Source organism: Zootoca vivipara, chromosome Z1 (assembly GCF_965207765.1).
Source record: "Zootoca vivipara chromosome Z1, rZooViv2.hap1.1, whole genome shotgun sequence".
In the NCBI taxonomy this organism is placed as follows: Eukaryota; Metazoa; Chordata; class Lepidosauria; order Squamata; family Lacertidae; genus Zootoca; species Zootoca vivipara.
The window spans coordinates 16,801,346-16,820,084 of NC_142583.1; the positions used below are offsets into that span (position 1 = coordinate 16,801,346).

The 18,739-nt window shown below is 45.2% G+C and overlaps 1 protein-coding gene across 1 annotated transcript in view; it reads left to right on the top strand.

The window, feature by feature from the left end:
* Nucleotides 1–474: 474 nt before the first annotated feature.
* GABRG1 (gamma-aminobutyric acid type A receptor subunit gamma1) overlaps nucleotides 475–18,739 on the top strand; it is a 59,592-nt gene continuing 41,327 nt past the window's right edge. Inside the window, exon 1 of the mRNA XM_088658774.1 lies at nucleotides 475–599. Within this exon, the coding sequence (XP_088514900.1) occupies nucleotides 499–599 (101 nt within the window). The 5' untranslated portion in view covers nucleotides 475–498. The remainder of the gene's footprint in view (nucleotides 600–18,739) is intronic.

Sequence of the window (18,739 nt, forward strand, 5' to 3'; positions counted from 1 at the left end):
AACCTCCAACTTTCCTCCACAAGCAGCAGCAAGCCCGAACCCCTTCCCAGCAGCAGCCCCGCTCCCTATTGCAGCAGCCCCGCGCGCGGCGCGCCAATTTCTCCTCTCGTCTCAGCACCGCTTTCGAACCGAAAGCAAACCCCGCCTCCTCGGCCGGGTTGATTGGTGCGCTCGATCTTTTATGGCGCGGGCTGAGGCGCCGATTGGCCAGTCACGCCTCGAAGGCTCCGCTCCCCAACCCGCGGCGGCTACCTGTTTGCTGAGGGGTTTCTCGCGCTCTCCTTAACTGCTGCCGCCGCCGCCGCCGCTACTACTACTATTATTGCTAAAGCAGCAGCGGCTGCAGCAGCAGCAGCCGGAGGGCAAGTGGCGGCGGCGGCGGCGGCGCTGGAGCTGGTGTTGCTGCTGCTGCCGCTGCCATTTGCGAAGTCGAGACGGGAGTCTGCGGACCCGGCACGCCAGCAGCAGCGGCAGCTGGACCGAGAGCGCCGAACGCGCATGGAGCCGGAGTTGGGTGCCTGCTTCCCTTCGCGTCCGTGGCGCCCCCGCGGCGGCGCCAGGCTCCTGCTGCTGCTCTTGACGGTGCGCCTGGGCAGCTGGTGAGTAGCCAATGCTCCGCACGTGCCCGCTCGGTCCTGCCTGTGGCCACTTCACGGCACTTAGTTAACCCTGCATTCGATGGGCGCATCCGGAGAGCAAAGGGAGCTCTGTGCTTTTTGCTGCTTAGAGGGTCCGGTCCTTTGGATGGCGGCATCATCCTCATCCTCATCCTCACACTGTCATCACTTTTTGTTCTGGTCCAGGACCGAGCGCCCACCCGCCTTGCTGGAAGGGAGCTGTTGCAACTCGCCACCTAGACAAAAACCCGCTGCTCTCCTGCTCCTTTTCCGAGTCTGAACTTCTTCTCTGGGAAGCTTGATCCCGTCGGAAGCAAGTCCCCAGGGAGTTAGAAATTGTAGAGTTGGAAGGGACCCTAAGGGGTCATCCAACCCAGCCCCCTATGATGCAATAATCTTTTGCCCACAGACGTCCCTGGGTTGGGTCGAACCACCAACCTTCTGACCCATTGTGCTACAGGTCACTGAAGTTTATTCTTTAAAAGGAGAGATGTGCTTTGGGGTTATTGGGAGCTGCGAAGCCCGAAGTGTGACTGCTTTGAAACAGTAAATCTTAGAATTGTAGAGTTGGACGGGATCCCGAGGGTCGTCGAGTCCAACTCCCCCCTGTAATGTAGAGATTTTTTGCCCAACATGGGGCTCGAACCAATGATCTAAGAGTCTCATGCTCTACCGACTGAGCTGTCCCAGGTCACTTCTAAGGAAACCAAGGTAAGGTGGCAGACTTGAGCCTTGGTGAGTTTTAGTAGAAAGTTTTTGGTCTTTTGGAGTGGAGAACAGCCACGTGTTGATTGACAGCCTGATTCTCTCTGAAGTAAATTCCTCTAAGCATCCCTTAGGTTAAGGTTCTTCTGGTAAGCATGTATAGGATGGGGCTAAATGGGAATTATTTTGACATAGGAATGCATGGGGAATCATGTTGCAATGCTGAAAGCCTAAGCACATTCAGCTGGAAGTTAAAGCCAATTGAAAACAGCACCCAGAGCTTCTCAGGAAGCATGCATGCAAAGCACATGCAAACTTACTTATTGGGGAATATGCCATACAGAATGGGACTTCCTTCTGAGTAACCCTGTTTAGTATTGGGCTGGGAGCCTAAAGCACTTGGAAATAAGTTCCACTGAGATCAGCAGGACTTGCTTTCAACTAACTGGGTGGGGGGGAGGAGTATAACCCCTGTGTCAGTCTTCCCCAGTCTCATGCCTTCCAGATGTTTGGACTACAGCTCACATTGTTGGGGGGTGGGGTGGGGATAGTTCTGGGAGTTTTCTGCAGGAAAGGATCTTCTGGATTTTGTCCTGAAAAGTGGCTGGTTTTGCCATATGGCTGTGGAAGGCGCTGTAACTGGGAGCGGAAGTTTTACGCTCTTTCTTTCTGTAGCATCGAGTCATTCAAAATTCTGCACTGCACTGCTAGCACTTCTGGGTGAAAAGCAACTGGTTTTGGATAGGAAGCCTTGGAAATATTGTGCCTTGTGAATACACATGGAATACCTGGGATGCTCCTTCAGAGATTTTGGAAGCCTGATGGATTGGTAATGTAAAAGGATTGCCAGGCTGACCCTAAAGAAGCAGCACTTCGCCGAGGAAGGCAAGCATGCTGCTTCCAAGATTTTTTTAGGGGAATGAAAGGAAATCAGCTGTCCCTTTTCAATGCCTTGAATAATTCATAGATACTGAAATGGGCACTGTGCCATCAGTTTGCATTTCTCATCAATATATTAAATTGCAATGCAGAGGGGCAATACAACACTCCATTGCCATTTTTTAATGATGTAGGCCAAATCATTAACCAGGGTGGGGGAATATTCCAGATATGCCATATCCAGGGTGGGTTTTTGTTTTTATTTTTAAAAAAAGTGTTAAAAAGTATTTGAATTCATCCACACTGCGCTATCATTCATGCATCTGTGTCAAGTGTGTGAATCTTAAGATTGTGCCTCAGCTTCGCCACCAGGATGCTGTAGGAAATTGGCCAGAAACATTCCTGATTATCCATTATTATTATTATTATTAAAGCATATACTGTAGTTTGAGCCCTCTCAAAGGGAGGTGGGAGAGGGAGACTTGCCAGGTTATGGTAACGTTTCAAAGGCATTGATGAAAATGACACCAGCACAGCTATTGCTTCTTGTGAATGAATCGTAATGAAACGAGTTACTCCTCAGAAAAACAGTAACATTCAAGTGGGTACATTGTGTTTGCAGAGGGGAGAGAGAGAACAATCACCTGTGCTCATTTAGCTATTTGACAGACTTCCCCCCACCCCATTCACAGGATAATGGATAAAAGGCTATACATGAAGTGAGTAGTTTTCAGAGCTAGACACGTGGCTTTGCCTCCTAGAATTGTTAAAGCTCTAGTGGTTTTGTTCATAGCTCTACAATGCCTGGGCAGTAGGTCAGCCTCCCCCAACCTGGCATTCTCCAGATGTTTGGACTACAGCTTACACCAGCCCCAGCAGGGCTGATGTGAGCTGTAGTCCAAACATCTGGAAGGCACGAGGCACAAGGCTATACTCTTCCCCCCCCCAAGCATCCTTTTGCCAACTGAAAAAAAAGTTTAGAATTGATTTTATTATCTTGACAGCATGTACAATGACAATCAGAATCCTTCACATTGGTGTTTGTGATTTTTAGGGGGCAGGATGGGCAAAATGGAAGCCCCAGTTGTCTATGTAATGGGAGGCAATGTCAGCTCTGGAGCAAGCAGAGTTTTTTTGCCCTCCCATTGGAATCCATGGGAGGGAACTTAAAGAAAAGACACTGGGAGGGAAGGAAATTTGCCCCCCCTCCCTGTTTCTTCCTTATTGGTGTAAGCCCCACAAGGCTTGAATACGACAGTTCATCTGTCTTTAGTTCTCTCTGCCCCTTCAGTATTGCTCTGTAAAGTGTTCTTTGATTTCTCCACTTTCAAGGGACCCCTGTCGCCTACATTTATATGCTAAAGTCCATCTCTTCTGGAGCTCCTGCACTAGGAATGGATGGTTAAATTGCAGGCTGCCCCATCTCACACTGCGTAGTACATAGACATCTTAAAATATTTTGGGGCTAGTTCCTGTGCAGATATTTTTGGGAATAATTCTGGGGGGGGGGCTTAAAAATAATCAGCGAAAGGAAGAGGCAATTTAGGAGTCCTTTCAAGGTGTATTGAGCGTTCGATCTCTTGCCCCTTTTCTCGTTTTAACACATTGCAAAGCTGCTTGGAGCAGCTTCAAAGAACAGGACCTCTGGGGCACTAGGTACAAACACTTTTAAAAATGGTGCAGGAAGTAACTGCACATGGTTTCCTGTGTCCATACAAAGGATGGGGAAGAAATTTGATTCAGTTCACATTGAAAGGCAGATCTGTCAAATTTGCACTTTCTAAAATGATATGTGAACCAAAACACAGCCATCCTTCAAAATCCTCACTTTATATGGATTTTTGCAATGCAGTTCCCCAATCAGACGGGGTTTACAAAAATGTGTGCATAAAAATTAATATATATGTGAAAATAACATGCAGAAATGTGTCATATTAGGGGAAAAAACTGGCTTAAGTAGTCTTCTGGATAGACTACTTAAGTCAGTTGCACATTTATGTGATTCAGATGTCCCGCTGATTAACAAAATTGTGTTGTTGCAGACATAAATGAATAGTCTTGTGAAAGATGGCAAAGTCAGTGAGATTCTCTAGGAGCTAGATAGAAGAAGCCTGGTATTCTGACTGCTGAACCAAGCCCAGTTTTGTGTGTGTGTGTGTGTGTGGCCCAGTGCATACTGAATATCTACATTTTTGCATTCCTGATCTTGAGTCAGTCCCAGTTCAGTGAGCAGGTCATCCTATAAATAATCTAGACTACTAGTTACTTTGATAGATTGCTCTTGTCAAATTTTCCATCCATCTTGTTCAGCTAGGAAGACATCTTTAGTGACCTAGATCAAGAATGGGGAACTGCACCCAAGGATCATACGGTCCCTTGCAGGTAACTGAGAGAGTGAGTGCATGCTGGCAGTGGGTGGGACCAGAGCCCAAACTGGGCAGCGGCAGTCTTTCTCTCTCCTCCTGCATGCAGCAGGTTGCTTAGGGGGGGCAGGTTGTTATTGCAAGAGGTCTGGACTCATTGCTTACAGAGGACTTTTGAAAATGGGCTGAGGGTGGCAGTTTGTCCACCACTGTTTATGGCCAAAGGTCCCTGCAACCCAATTTCCTGTGCAAAAGCAGCAACAGCACAGAATCCAGTAGCTTTCGTAGCACAAGAAGAATCTGACTGTGCATTTAAGAACCTAGCAGCCAAAGCCTTGGCTTCTTCTTGAATGAGCAGCAGAGAGATAAATTTTCTGTGCCACCAGCACACTTGGCTTCTTTCATCGAAATGTTGAATAAAAATAGTGTACGCCTGCACACACAGTCAAAAATCTTTATATGACTAAGGAGGACTCCTCCTCCCCTCTCCCAACTTTATGAAACATGCCACTATGGTGTATGAACAACCATCTTCCATGAAAAGGATGAGAGAAGATGAATTTCAAGCAGCAGATGTTGGCCACATTGCATAGTGTTGTTGGAAGGCACACAAATAACTATGGTAATGAAGAGCTGAGGTGGGGAGGGGAATGGAATAGGTTGCAATGGAAACAAATGACCCCCAAAAAAAGGAATATTAAAATGTTTGTAGCACAGAACTCTGTATATTCTAGATGTGTGTTATATGAAGCAAAAAGCTGAGAAATTGTTTGCATCCTCAGACAACTACAGTGGTACCTTGTGTTACAGACAGGATCTGTTCTGGAGGCCCGTCCATAATGTGAAAAGCCCGCAACTTAAGGTGCAGGTGCGCAGTGTGATTTGGTGCTTCTGCGCAGGCGAAAAGCGCGATTTAGTGCTTCTGCGCAGGTGCGAGCAGTGAAACTCAGAAGTAACCCATTCTGGTACTTCCGGGTTGCCGCGGGACGTAAGACGAAAAAGCGCAACCTGAAGTGGACGTAACGTGAGGTATGACTGTACTTCAAATGTTTCACTCCTAAATGGAAATAACTGTAGGAAATTTTGTGAAACCATGACGTACCCTATTTTAAAGGAATATACACATGAAATGTGGACTCACCATCACAGATGTGGGTTTCACATCTTTTATAAGTCTTTTCCTTATAGGAAATGGGTGAAAATCTCAGAAACTCTAATTCTGGAATCATTGTGATACGGATTCATTACGATTCTCCCTTCATTACACTATTCTTACTTAGGGGTCTTTGATGGTCATTTCTGGGCTAATTTCCTCCTCTGATAAGCTGCTTACTTTCCACACACTCCCCCATGAGCTACAGACTGGCTGCATTCACATGGCAGTGTATTCCATTTCCTCAACATTTCCCTAAGTGTTAATTACCACGTTATATTTGAGCCTTCGCACAACAGCAGTGCCACTTCTGGAAATACAACAGAATACAGCGCAAGTTTAGTTCACATTTCCATGTTATTTGCAAACATATCCCCCCCCCCCCGAAGTGGATAACATAGGAATGAATGCTAAACTTGCAATGAATTCTGTTATACTGCATTTCTGGAAGTGGAGTTGATATTGTGTGAAGTCTCAAATATAATGCGGAAAGTGTAACGGTTAGGGGAATGGAATATGGAATAAACAGCCATGTGAGTGCAGACTGTGAGTCCTCCCCATTCTATCCATGCTATGAATCTCTTTCTCTCCTTCCCCTTTAAATACAAAAGCTACAGGTGTTCGTGCTTTGGCTGACCCCAGTAATGGTGGCTATCTGGACAAATGTGGCTGTCTGGCTGATGGAGGCAAGCTTGCTACGAATAAGTGGAACAGATCGATAGGTAGAACCAGATCAATTGAATTCCAGTTGCAGTTGATGTATCGTTGGAGAATCATCAGCAAGAATCAGACCTATGAATCTTAACTTACAAAGTGCAAACACCCTTTCGGTGTGTTTGTACTTCCACATTATGTGTAGGCTACTATCTAATAAATATATTTAATCTAATCCTGACCAAGTAGTCTGGTGGAGTGGAGGTAATAAATGACAGTGTCGATCACGCTGAAGGGAAGAAAAATTTCCAGTGAGAGATGATGAGCCTCAAAAAGAATGGCTGTGGTCCAACAGGATCCCAGGAAATCTAATTTGGTTGCTTCTGAGACACATGAGTTGGATTGGTTCCAGAGTACTAATTATATGGTGCTATATTTGCCCATAAAGCAGGCATAGGCAAACTCAGCCCTCCAGATGTTTTGGGACTACAATTCCCATCATCCCCGACCACTGGTCCCATTAGCTAGGGATGATGGGAGTTGTAGTCCCAAAACATCTGGAGAGCTGAGTTTGCCTGTGCCTGCCATAAAGCATTTTTGGTGCTTCTTGCATGACAACTAATTCTAGCACACCTGGTCTCATATGACATCACATCAGAACATGTGGGAAAATACAGACTATACAAATTATAGCAGTGACCTATTAGCCAAACAGGACAGCAGACTATTCTACGTGCTGTATGAATTCATTCATAAAGTTTTGCTACAAGTGTTAAAGAACTATGTGATGAGCAGAGAGTGGAAGTAGGAATTGCTGTTTGGCTTGTCTTCAGGGGGATATCTTATCTACCACTCCATACCAAGACTATCCTTTGCTCCTGTTGGCATTTTGGAGCTCAGCTGCCTTTGCTCTTGCTGGCAAGCCTTTTTGTTATTTCCATTGGTAGTCAGAATGAGGCTGAATGAATTGTTACTGGGGCAACGCCTCCACCTGTTTCATACCCTAGCATTCAAAAGCTTGTAGGTGGAGGCATCAGGCTGTGCACTGCAGGGCTATGCCAGAGCAACATTGACTATAACAATGTAGCTCAGGTGTATTCTGTGTGGTGTTATATTGAAACATTGCATTTTTGTTAATGTGTGCATCTTCAGCTGACTTGGGCCCCAGGCATAGCTGACAACTTCCAGATTGGAAAATAAGGGATCAGCAGCCTCACCCAGCAGCACGGCACCGGAAATCGGTTCTGCGCATGTCCAGACATGCGCAGAAGTGACTTCCGGTGCCGGCTCTGCTCATGTCCGCATGTCTGGGCACCGGAAATTGCTTCTGGACATGCGCAGAAGTGATTTCCGGTGCCCAGACATGGGCAGAGCGGCACTGGAAATTGGTTCTGCGCATGCCCGGGCATGCACAGAGGCGATTTCCGGCAGCAGTCGGCAAGTGAGCGAGCAGCCAGCCACTGAGCGAGGCATTTTACCGGGTGGCTGGCTGCTCGCTCACGGGGGGGAGGGGGTGCCGAGTGGAGCCTCCATGGCCAGCAGGGAGGGAGAGGAGCTGCTTCCTTTGAAATCCGGGACAATTACAGGATATCTAACGATCCAGGATAGCAGCGGGAAACAGATTGAAATAAGGGAGTTTTCTGCAAAAAATGGGAGGGTTGATAGCTATGGCCCCAGGTTATGCCCAATGACGCCTGTGGTGTAACATGATGTCATGACATTGTGACGTCATGTTATGTCAGCAGTGGCACTTCCAAGACCTTGTGAGGTCTCAGAGCTCAGGTCCTTGTGAGACCTTGGACGCAACTTCTGATATAAACTGGAAGTCGTGTTTGGAGGCCTGGTATGGCCTCAGACATTGCCTCCAAGGCCTCACAGGGGCCTCAGAGATCACATCCGAGGCCTTGCGAAACCTCTGACGCAACTTCCAGTTTATATCGGAAGTCACGTTTGGAGACCTGCCACAGACTCAAACGTCTCCAGGGAGGTCACGTCAGGGCTTTGACGTGACTTCCAGTAAAAACCACAAGTTGCATCAGAGCTCTGAGGTGCGGGTGTCCTGGCACCCAGGGGCCCCTAGAGTTGGTGCCTATGCCTTATGGTAGCACCCATTTGTATCTTTAATTTGTACCAATATGAAATTCGTTTGTAGTACTTTACAGGATTAACAGGAACTTATTTATTTTTGTTAAGTCTGATTAATTGCGTGTGATTGGATTGCTCTTATCGCCCAGGTGTCCCAGGTGTAGAAAATGGCATTTCTGTGCGCTCTGGTTTCCGTCACGGTGTCCTGTTGCGCCAGAAGCGGTTTAGTCATGCTGGCCACATGACCCGGAAAGCTGTCTGTGGACAAACATTGGCTCCCTTGGCCTGAAAAGCAAGATGAGTGCCACAACCCCATAGTCACCTTTGACTGGACTATGGGTCCTTTACCTTTACCTTACCTGGACGTAGGGCCATGTAGTGTCATCTGTCATTGCAACACAGGGAGCTACAGAAGTCATGATGGTAGGAATAAGAAGCCCTGCTGTGTGCCTAAAAGGGCACAATGATCAATATACTATTGGTGTTCCCATAGAAATTCCACCATAAATACAAAGCAAATCCGGGGTTCCTTATGCAGGACATTCTGAAAGGAGCCAAAATAGTTTTTTTTTATAGAACTAGCAAACTTCAAATATCAATTTGTGGTATTCCTATTTGGAATAAAGGAGGGAAGTCGTTTGCTTAGGGCATTATTAAAATTGATCAGAAATACCTGCTTTTGAAACAAGTTTCTGTTGTTGTTTCTAGTAGGAAATTGACTTCCTTTCCATTCTGAAAGTTCAGTGTAACTTAAAGTTTCCAAACTCCTAACTTAACAGATGCAATTCCAATAAATGATGATCAACTCACCTTCTCTTATTATCTGGGAGCATGCTTCATAAAAACGTCCCAGCTCTGGTCTAACCTAATTCTCGTCTTTGTTCTTATAACCGTTCTCCCAAACAACTTATTCTTTGGGGTTTATTCTGCACCAGCCAAACTAAGAGTAGCAATGCATCTAGACTTTTTCTTCTTCTTTCAGTTTAGGTACCGTAACTCACCAACATAATAAGCACAGAATTTGTGAAAAAGTTGTTTCTGATGAGACAGTTTGCATTCTGTGAATATTTCTGATGTGCTGGAAATAATTTCACTTTAAAAACAGGAACCCTTCCTTCAAGTGAGCCGCTTGCTGGGAGTTTAGTTAATTATACTGAGCTTATCATGTGGAGAAGAAAATGTTTAATGTCATTTGGAGATGTGCTTCACAGCTGTAGTGATTCAGAAGAGACTTGATCTTCTTGGCACCTGCTGTATCCATCAAGCCACCACAAGTTTGATGGCCTAACTGTTAAAAGGAAATTAAAAAAGGAGGACCAGATCTAATTTTTTTAGTGCAAATGGAAGAAAAACAAGTGTGACCTCAGGCTTGGGATTGAGATATTGGCTGCATAGCGCCCTCTACCTATTGGAAGCCTAGATCTTCAATCAAAGGGATTGAAAGATGGTACGTCTCAGGCAAATGGAAGCTCTGTCCGCACATCCAAAGGAAGCATACTTCCAAGTCCCCTATGGGTGCTGGTCGTTTTCCCATCACCACCTCTCCTGACCTTTCATTGCATTGAATATGAATTGAGATTCCAACAAAGATTCTTCCTGCTAAGTAAGATACCCTGATTGCACAGAGGTGACATGGTTAAGGTTGTTGGGGGCAGCACGTATTTCTGTGCAGTTTGAGCCCTCATATGTTCTTCTGCTCAACTGAAAAGGACTTGTGAATACATTAAAACATGAAATTACCCACTTCAGACAAGTCATCCACATTCTGGGTCTTCACCATGCCGAAGATGTTACTGTGGACAATCAGTGTTTGAATGAGATCTAATGCTTCCAGGCATTTGAGTTTGTTTGTTTGTTTAAATCAGTACTGAACGTTGCAGAGTCTGCATAATGTAATTGACATAAAATCTTAACTGGTAACCCCCTTCCCCATTTGTATTTACTCCAGCCAACATTGCCAATTGGCAGAGGAAATAACGAGTTGTAGTCCATAAACATCCGGAGGACATCTGGCCCCCTAGGCAATTTTGCCAGACTTAACACATTTGCTTTCCTTAAAATTCCTCGAATATTTTCTCCTGAGCAGAAACCTCCAAATCTGTCTTGCAGTTTCACTTCAGATAAAATTCAGTAGCAACTCTAGTCCCAGGTCTCATTGATTTCGCCTACTGCCCAAGGAGTGCCTTCGCAATGACACAATGACTCCTAACAAGGGGACCAGTGCTGGTGAGAAGCAGTGGTGCCCTCAGGGCAAGACACTGGGACAGAAGTCAGGACCTGACCCAGTGGAATGAGCAGGAGGACCACCAAACAAAGTAAGGCTGGCTTATTATGTTTTGAAGCAGAACATATTTCCGACCAGGGTGTGAAATTCCCTGACTGCAACCATTGGTGAGAGGTGGATGACCCCCCCCCCCCAACTTGACCAGCACCGTGTATTAAAGATGTCTCTGTGTTACAGGCAGTGATGTGCAGACCCCTGCCCAACTGAGAAATTTGATAGTTCGATCAAAACTCCCCCCCCTCAAAGTTACTCCGAAGTTTCTTCTAAGAGGAAACTTGCACACCAGCCTTGAAATTTCTCTATGGGCAAGATGCAGCGGCAGCTTGAGTCTCAGATTTGTGGGTTGTCATCTTCATCTCTTGGGTGAGAACACTGAACATTGCAACTATTTTAGCTTTGCTAGCAGGACACGGGGAGATTAATTTTGTATAGGGAAGGGTTGTAATTACACTCCTATGGAGGAGGGTAATAATTCTTGAGAGTGACAAGCAAAAGCTCTTGCAAGGAAGGCATTCTGTAAAAGCTATAGGAGGCTAGTTGATGCGATTTGCCTATGCATGAAACATCCCACGTTGTAGCACAGGTATTCTGGATAATTTGTCTTGGTATTAAAAAGAAAGAATCATGGCTTCAGGCCAGGCTCTAGGTAGACCCCCGGTGGCGCAGGGCACCATGGCGCCGGCCCGCCAGAAAGGCGCCGCGAGTTGCGCCCGCCCGCTGGCCGGCCGGTCCGCCGGTCCGCCGCGCAGCTGCGCCTGTGGGAGCCGCGCTGCGCCCACCCGCCCACCACGCTGGGAAACGGGGCGGGAGGGTGCCAGAGAGATCGCGCTGTGCCTGCTCGCCCGCCCGCCGCTGCGCCCACCCGCCCACCGCACTGGGAAACGGGGCGGGAGGGCGCCGGAGAGATCCGGCGCACCACAGCGGCAGGGGCATTTAAGACGGCCCTGCATGGCTTGTCTTTAAAAAGAGAAAAGCAAACCCTCGGTGGGGTTTTCTAAAATGTGATGTTAAGACATTGTATTAACTAGCAGAGATTTACTGAGATAGCAGTCCTAGATAGTGTGAAAATGCTTTGTTTCATAGACCCCCCCCCCAAAAAAAGCAGTTGTGTGAGATGAAGTGCATAAAAGCATTTCATGGTGCCTAGGGGAGGACATCTGCATTTACAATTACCTCCTCTGTTCACAAAACAAAATAAAATGATTCCTCCCAGTAGCACCTTAGAGACCAACTAAGTTTGTCATTGGTATGAGCTTTTGTGTGCATGCACACTTCTTCAGATCCTATGTTCACATTCACAATGGCACTCCAACCACCACTGTTGCAGGAGAAGGCAACTGAAAGCCAGGAAGCTGGACGTCATGGCATCTATGGACCTGTATCAGTTAATATCTGGTCTGACAAGTGTGGCGGAATAGTGCCTGATGATGATTCCGGTTCATCATGGGTTAATCTATCACTCCCAGTATAGGCAGGTGTTCCTTGGGAGGCGGAGCTAGATGGCATTCTAAATGGCAGTTGGGAGTCGGCAGTTGTGGGGAGTAGTGTGTTAGAGAGGGATGCAGGAGCTGTATTAACAAGTCTGTGTTATATGAAAAGAAGATGATGAACTAAGAGTTTAAACAAATGAAAGCATAAAGAAATAGACATGTTCTCCAGTTAAATAAAGCTTTCATCTATGTTGTGTCAAATTGGATGTTCCTCCTTATTCCAGCAACGTATCTAAACTCAAAAGGGTGGTCACTGAAGAGGGGAGATAAAACTAAGCCTGAGGAGCAGGTGGATAGTTTGCATCTCAAAGTCACGCACAGAGGAGGCAAGTGGAGGGAAAAGAGGGCCTTGCAGAGGCTAAAGTGCTGAGGCAAACAGCTGCTGAGGTGAACCTGAGTTGAGAGGGAAACCTTACTGAGGGCACAAGATTGTTCCTGAAACATTTGCCTGGAGTTTTTAAGGATACAGAGCCACATTATTTGGAAATCTGGAACTGTACTCTATGTACTAGCAAACCCATATAAAAAAAGGGAGTTTATCTGGGAGAAAGAAGGAATAGTGGGTTGTTTGAACAATAACTGAATTCCTTCAGCACACTGTTAGTAATAGAGGAGGGAGGATCGTCACAACAAGTCATAACCTCGATTTGGTGCTTCCTATGGGATAAGATGAGAGTGATCAAAGGTGACAGCCATTCCTCTGATGTCGTTCTCTTGTGAACAGGTTAACCAAAGTTCTGGTCAAGTCTGCATCCACAGTGATATCCATCTTCATGGGGGTTACCTCCATCCTGTAGGTCAATCTTGGGTCACCAGGGTGTTTAGTTTGGCCTGCAAGGCCATTTTCCCCCAAACCACAGCAGCTCGCCCATCAGCTGCCAACACTGGTATAAGCAATGCTCATGAAGAGGACAAAGGACCTAAACAATACAGGGATCTTTCTCCTGTCCCCTGCCACCTACCTTAAAGAGTGTAGAGCATCTTCAAGGAGCACTTGTGCCAAGGGATTTAAGACAGTCCCTGTGCAGAGTCCTTGCTGAGGCTCAGACAGGACTGCAGGGTCTGTATTAAAGTGCTTGGCAAAAGTGCTATTTGAAGCAGCCTCTTCTCCCTTTAAGCATTACCAAGTGATGCCAAATGGAGGGGGGCACTGCTTCAAAGAGTGCTTTTGCAAAAGCCTGGCAGGCAGCATCCGACCCCCCCACCCTACATAAAATAACATAGGGGCTATCTTAAAGCCCTTTGCAAACAGCAAAAGATCTTTGAGGCTGTTGCTGGTTTTCAAGCACCTGACACCCAGCTGGTTATCTGGTATTCCGCATAAGGGATTTTGAGAGGTTCACAGGGCTACCCACCTGTCAAATCTGCTCTCTCCCCCCCCCCCACTGGTGAGGCTGATCCTGATAAGGATCTGACGCATGGTGCCAAAAAAAGGTGCCCTGCCCTTGGTTTATGAAGATGTTGTAGCCTCGCTAAAGATGCTTCTAGTGCAATAGGAATGACAAAGAATTGTGTTAATACTTTCCATGCCTTAAATCACAGGAGTTGTTGCCCAATTAAATGTTTGATCAGACAAGAACATCAGCATACTGCCCTGGGTCTTGTGACTCATAAGCTCCTGTTCTGTGAAGAAATTAAAAAAAAGGAATAAAATGCCACCTCGACCATATGATTTGTTTATTGAAACCGGGAGGTCACGTTCAGCTGCCGCCTTTTAAAATTCATGGTCATTAACTTCACTTGGGCGCTCAGATTTACAGAGCTCAGATAACCCAACTTTGGTGCTGAAGCTCACTTACACTGTGGATAGCAGCGAAAGACCACTGCTCTCTTAGTTTGTGCATAATCTGACAGGTGTTAATTACAATTTAAAACCCAGCTGATTGGTCTGCTCCTTATCGAAAATAGAACAAAGATCTCCAATATTCATGTTTAAAGATGAACTTGCTGCTTGCTAGTGAAAGGACCTAGTCATTAGTCATTTTGTGCTTGGGGATTTATTAGTCATGGTGCCGTTTCTAATGAGTTGGAAATAATAATTAGGACAGTTCTCCCCCCCTTGCCTAGTACAACTTCCACTTGAGTATGAAATATGGTCTGTTTTTATCATAAGGCTCTGGCTGGAACTAGATGTTGTCGCAAACACACAGCTGGTGCCAAAAAACCACAACAGCTCCATGCTTTGTTTTTCCCTTTTCTCTCTTGTATTGCATAGTTGGGAGAATCAATATGCAGTGTGATGTCAACAGACTGTGAGTTCTGCCAATGAAAGCGGGGGGGAGAGAAATCACAGCCTGATTGCATCACATCCGGTGTTGAGTAGCCATAGTCAATGAGGAGCAGAGAAGAAGGAGACCTGCAACAGCTATTTCCATTGCCTTGTGCAAAAGCATGAACTCTAGAGAGGAGGGGATCCAGCGAGCTAATCCAAACCTTCCATCACCAAGGAGATTTCTTTATTCCCTTGCCGCCTCCGCTAACCAACCTTTTGGCCCCTGAAACTTGTTTACTGGCCTATCCTACACTCTGCACTGTTGTTGTTGTTTAGTCGTTTAGTCGTGTCCGACTTTTCGTGACCCCATGGACCAGAGCATGCCAGGCACTCCTGTCTTCCACTGCCTCCCGCAGCTTGGTCAAACTCATGTTCGTAGCTTCAAGAACACTGTCCAACCATCTCGTCCTCTGTCGTCCCCTTCTCCTTGTGCCCTCAATCTTTCCCAACATCAGGGTCTTTCCCAAGGATTCTTCTCTTCTCATGAGGTGGCCAAAGTATTGGAGCCTCAGCTTCATGATCTGTTCTTCCAGTGAGCACTCAGGGCTAATTTCCTTCAGAATGGATAGGTTTGATCTTCTTACTCTGCACTGTATGGTATGTTTATTCAACTCTGTGCTGTATAGGCATGGGGTAAATAACAAAATATAAGAGCATATTTCACACACACACACACACACACACACACACGTAGTTGGCATCCATCTGTCTCAGGAGACAATAAGAAAATATTTCAAAGGGGAAGAAAACTAATTTAAAAACACTTTGAACAATTACAGGTAAACAATAGAGGGAATTAAAATGAGATAGCAAATCACCCTGCTCAACCTAGTTCAAACTGTTTCTCTACATAAGCTAATGCTTAGCAGCTAATCCATACCAGCTTTATTTTAATAAATAAATTCTACTCTCCCACCTCAAGCTTTTGGCCAGCCAGAACAATACTGCTTCTGCTTCACTTTCTCATAATTCATTTGGATTTCCTCACCCCCTCTAGCCTTTAAATTTCATTCCCACCCTTAAGTATCAGGTTCTCGGACTGAACCTTTGGCCCTGCTGTGAGTAGTAGCCTCTGAGGAAAAGCAACCGTTCTACAGCCTAGAACAAAAAAACCAAAAAAATGGCATAACAGGTTCCTTCTGTTATCTTGTGCTTGTGATAGTGTCTCCTTCCAGGCTCAGGCAGTGCTGAACCAGTCGGTATCACAGTCTTCTTATATAGGCATTTTGCAATCTACTTAACTTGTGCTGTCTCCCTCAGAGTTAGTGTCACTTAAAAGTCCAACTTCTTGCTACCAAAAGTTAATATGCAATGGCTCATTAAGAAGGAGCATCACTGGCAATGTAACCTGAGAGCAAACTGTAATAAAGATATCCCAGAGGGCAACGTGTGGTTAATAGTCTGGCCAGGAGCGAAACCACTATAAACGTGTGTTTCTTTGGGGAGAATAATAAGTAGGAAACTGCTTTAATTTATGCCATGAATTTGTAAACATTTGACTGCTTCAAGTACCTGTGGCAAGAGTCAACGTTTATATGGATTAAGAGGGGGGGGGGATATTTGTTCATTCAGGCATAAAAATTCTCAAAATGAATACTTAACCAATTGCTCAAGCCCAGATTTGGATAGTGGAATTACTACTATTTGGTTTGGTTACAGCTAATACTAGCATTTAACTCTAGTCTGGGCATCCAGATCATGTGTGTGTGTGTGTGTGTGTGCGCGGAAAAAACTGAGGACCCTGACATGTGGAGTTGTTTCCTAAAGCAGTTGGAGCATGAGACCATCACAGAGGTTTATTAGAATAACATGTAGATGGGGATTAGGGCATGGAGCCTTTCTATTAATTCTCCTCCTAACCTCGGTATACTGTAGTTTGCTTCACTGAACTCGGTTATCAATTATTCATTTGCTGCTTTTTTCCATATCTGATTAGCATGCCTTGAATTATTCTAAGGAGAGGGGAAAGCATATTTGAAAACCTCTTTGTTCACTAACTCAGCATAATAGGACACTAAGTTAAAAGGAAACAGAATCTCAAATATGAAGCACACAGTTGGTTTCTAGAAAACGCTACCCACTGAGCACAGTGAAGGGCGAGAGGGGGGTTCCAACCCAGACTTCCAGTACAGTAGAACCTCTACTTACAAACGCCTCAAGTTGCAAACGCTTCAGGTTACAAACTCCGCTAACCTGGAAGAGTTACCTCGAGTTGAGAACTTTGCCCCAGGACGAGAACAGAAATCGTGTGCTGGCGGCACAACGGCAGCAAGTGGCCCCATTAGTGAAAGCACGGCTCTAGTTCAGAACAGTTTCAGGTTAAGAACGGACCTCCGGAACGAATTAAGTTCCTATCTAGAGGTACCACTGTAATTTGTCTGGAAAAGCAGTGTTCCCCATCATGCTTGTATGCACTTTTAGGCCTTTACAGGTGAGCCAATGAATGTGCGCAGGCAATGCTGTCATTGCGATCCTTCCTTGTCCTTTGTGCATTCACTGTACAGTGGTACCTTGGTTCTCAAATGCATTGGTACTCAAACGCCTTGGTTTCCAAATGCCAAAAACCCAGTAGTTCCAGATTTTGAACGTTTTTTTTGGAAACCGAACGTCCAATGCGGCTGTCAACTATAGTTTCCAGAGCACCTGCACCAATCAGAAGCTGCGCCTTGTTTTTGAACATTTTGGAAGTCAAAAGTACTTCTGGAATGGATAAAGTCTGGGGCTTTTGTTTTTGCTATTTATTTTGCATTTTTGTTTTTGAGGCTTTTTCAGTTAATTTGTTTTTGTGACTGTGTGGAACCCAGTTCAGCTACAATGACTATCACCAGTGCAGGTAAGGGGAAAAAAATCATTTTATTTTTTATCTTCTACAATACAGCACTGTCATATTTATTTTATAGTACAGTACATTGATTATTGCTTTCATTTTATGGTCTCATTAGATAGTTAAATTGCTGTTTCAGGGCTTGTTTTTTAAAACTCTGGAATGGATTAATCCGTTTTGCATTACTTTCTATGGGAAAGCGCACTTTGGTTTTGGGATGCTTTGGTTTTGGAACGGACTTCTGGAACGGATTAAGTTTGAGAACCAAGGTACCACTGTACCCAGTTTCGCCCCACAAGGTACAAGAAGCAGTGAAAAGTGGTTGTGTGTGTAACTTGTGCTTCCCCAAATGAGGCTTAAGAGGTGAAGTGCTGCCTTGATTTGGTCCCCTTTAGAATGACATTTTATAATGTTTTCATTTATTTACATATATACAAGTTGACTATAGGTGGAGGTTCGCTGATTCACAACCTGAAATCTTCCAGAGTTCCAACTTGCCTCTCTGACCTTCACTCTGTCCTCCCTGAAAACCACAAGCTACAGGGTGAGTCTTTTAAAAGAGGCCCCATGGAATGTGTGTACTCTGTATCCACAGGGCCCCTTTTAAAGGACTCACCCTGTACTTGCCATTATTGACCTCTGAATGTCCCTCAACTGAAGACTCAGCTACAGAGCTGCAAATAAAACATTTTCAGCGTGTTTAAAATGCAATATACATCTTGGCACTAGACGGCGATGGTGAGCCTCATGGAAAATTCAATGTATTTTTAAAAACGCTTTTAAAAGAAGCAATTTCAGAATGTTTTTTTATATATGTGTGTAGATTCCACCTATGTCTTGCCTCATCAACTCCAGGTTGATAACCATTCAGTTAATCCAAGCAAAACCCTGTTTCTTAGGGTTGTATTTATCTAACATATACCCAGAGTAAAACCATCAAAATTAATAGATTTAAGTCAATCATGGTCATTAATTTTAATGAGTCCATACCCTCCAACATCCCACTGATCAAAATCAGTCCTGAGCTCTCATGGGAGCAAAAAACCAGCATCTTTTGGTCTGGTGCTCTGGGACAGCTTCTGTAATTTCAGGATGTCCCACTGAAATTGGGACTGTTGAGGGGTATTTGAGTCTATTCTAAGAAAAAGTTTATTGAAAACAACCCCTACACCCCTGTTCACACTATGGCTGAATCCTTTACAGTCAGAGTTACTAAAACTGGAAGGGACTCCAAAAAAGTGATTTAGTCTAAACTACGATCCCATTAAAAATACAGTAGGCAATAGCCGTGGCTGTCTGTAGATAGATGTGAGGATCATGGGGTCTCAAAAACTGGTTGCTGGCTGTGAAACTCACTACATCTCTGCGGCAGCTTGCAGCAGGGGGCCTGATCCCTGATGTGCTACACTGGCA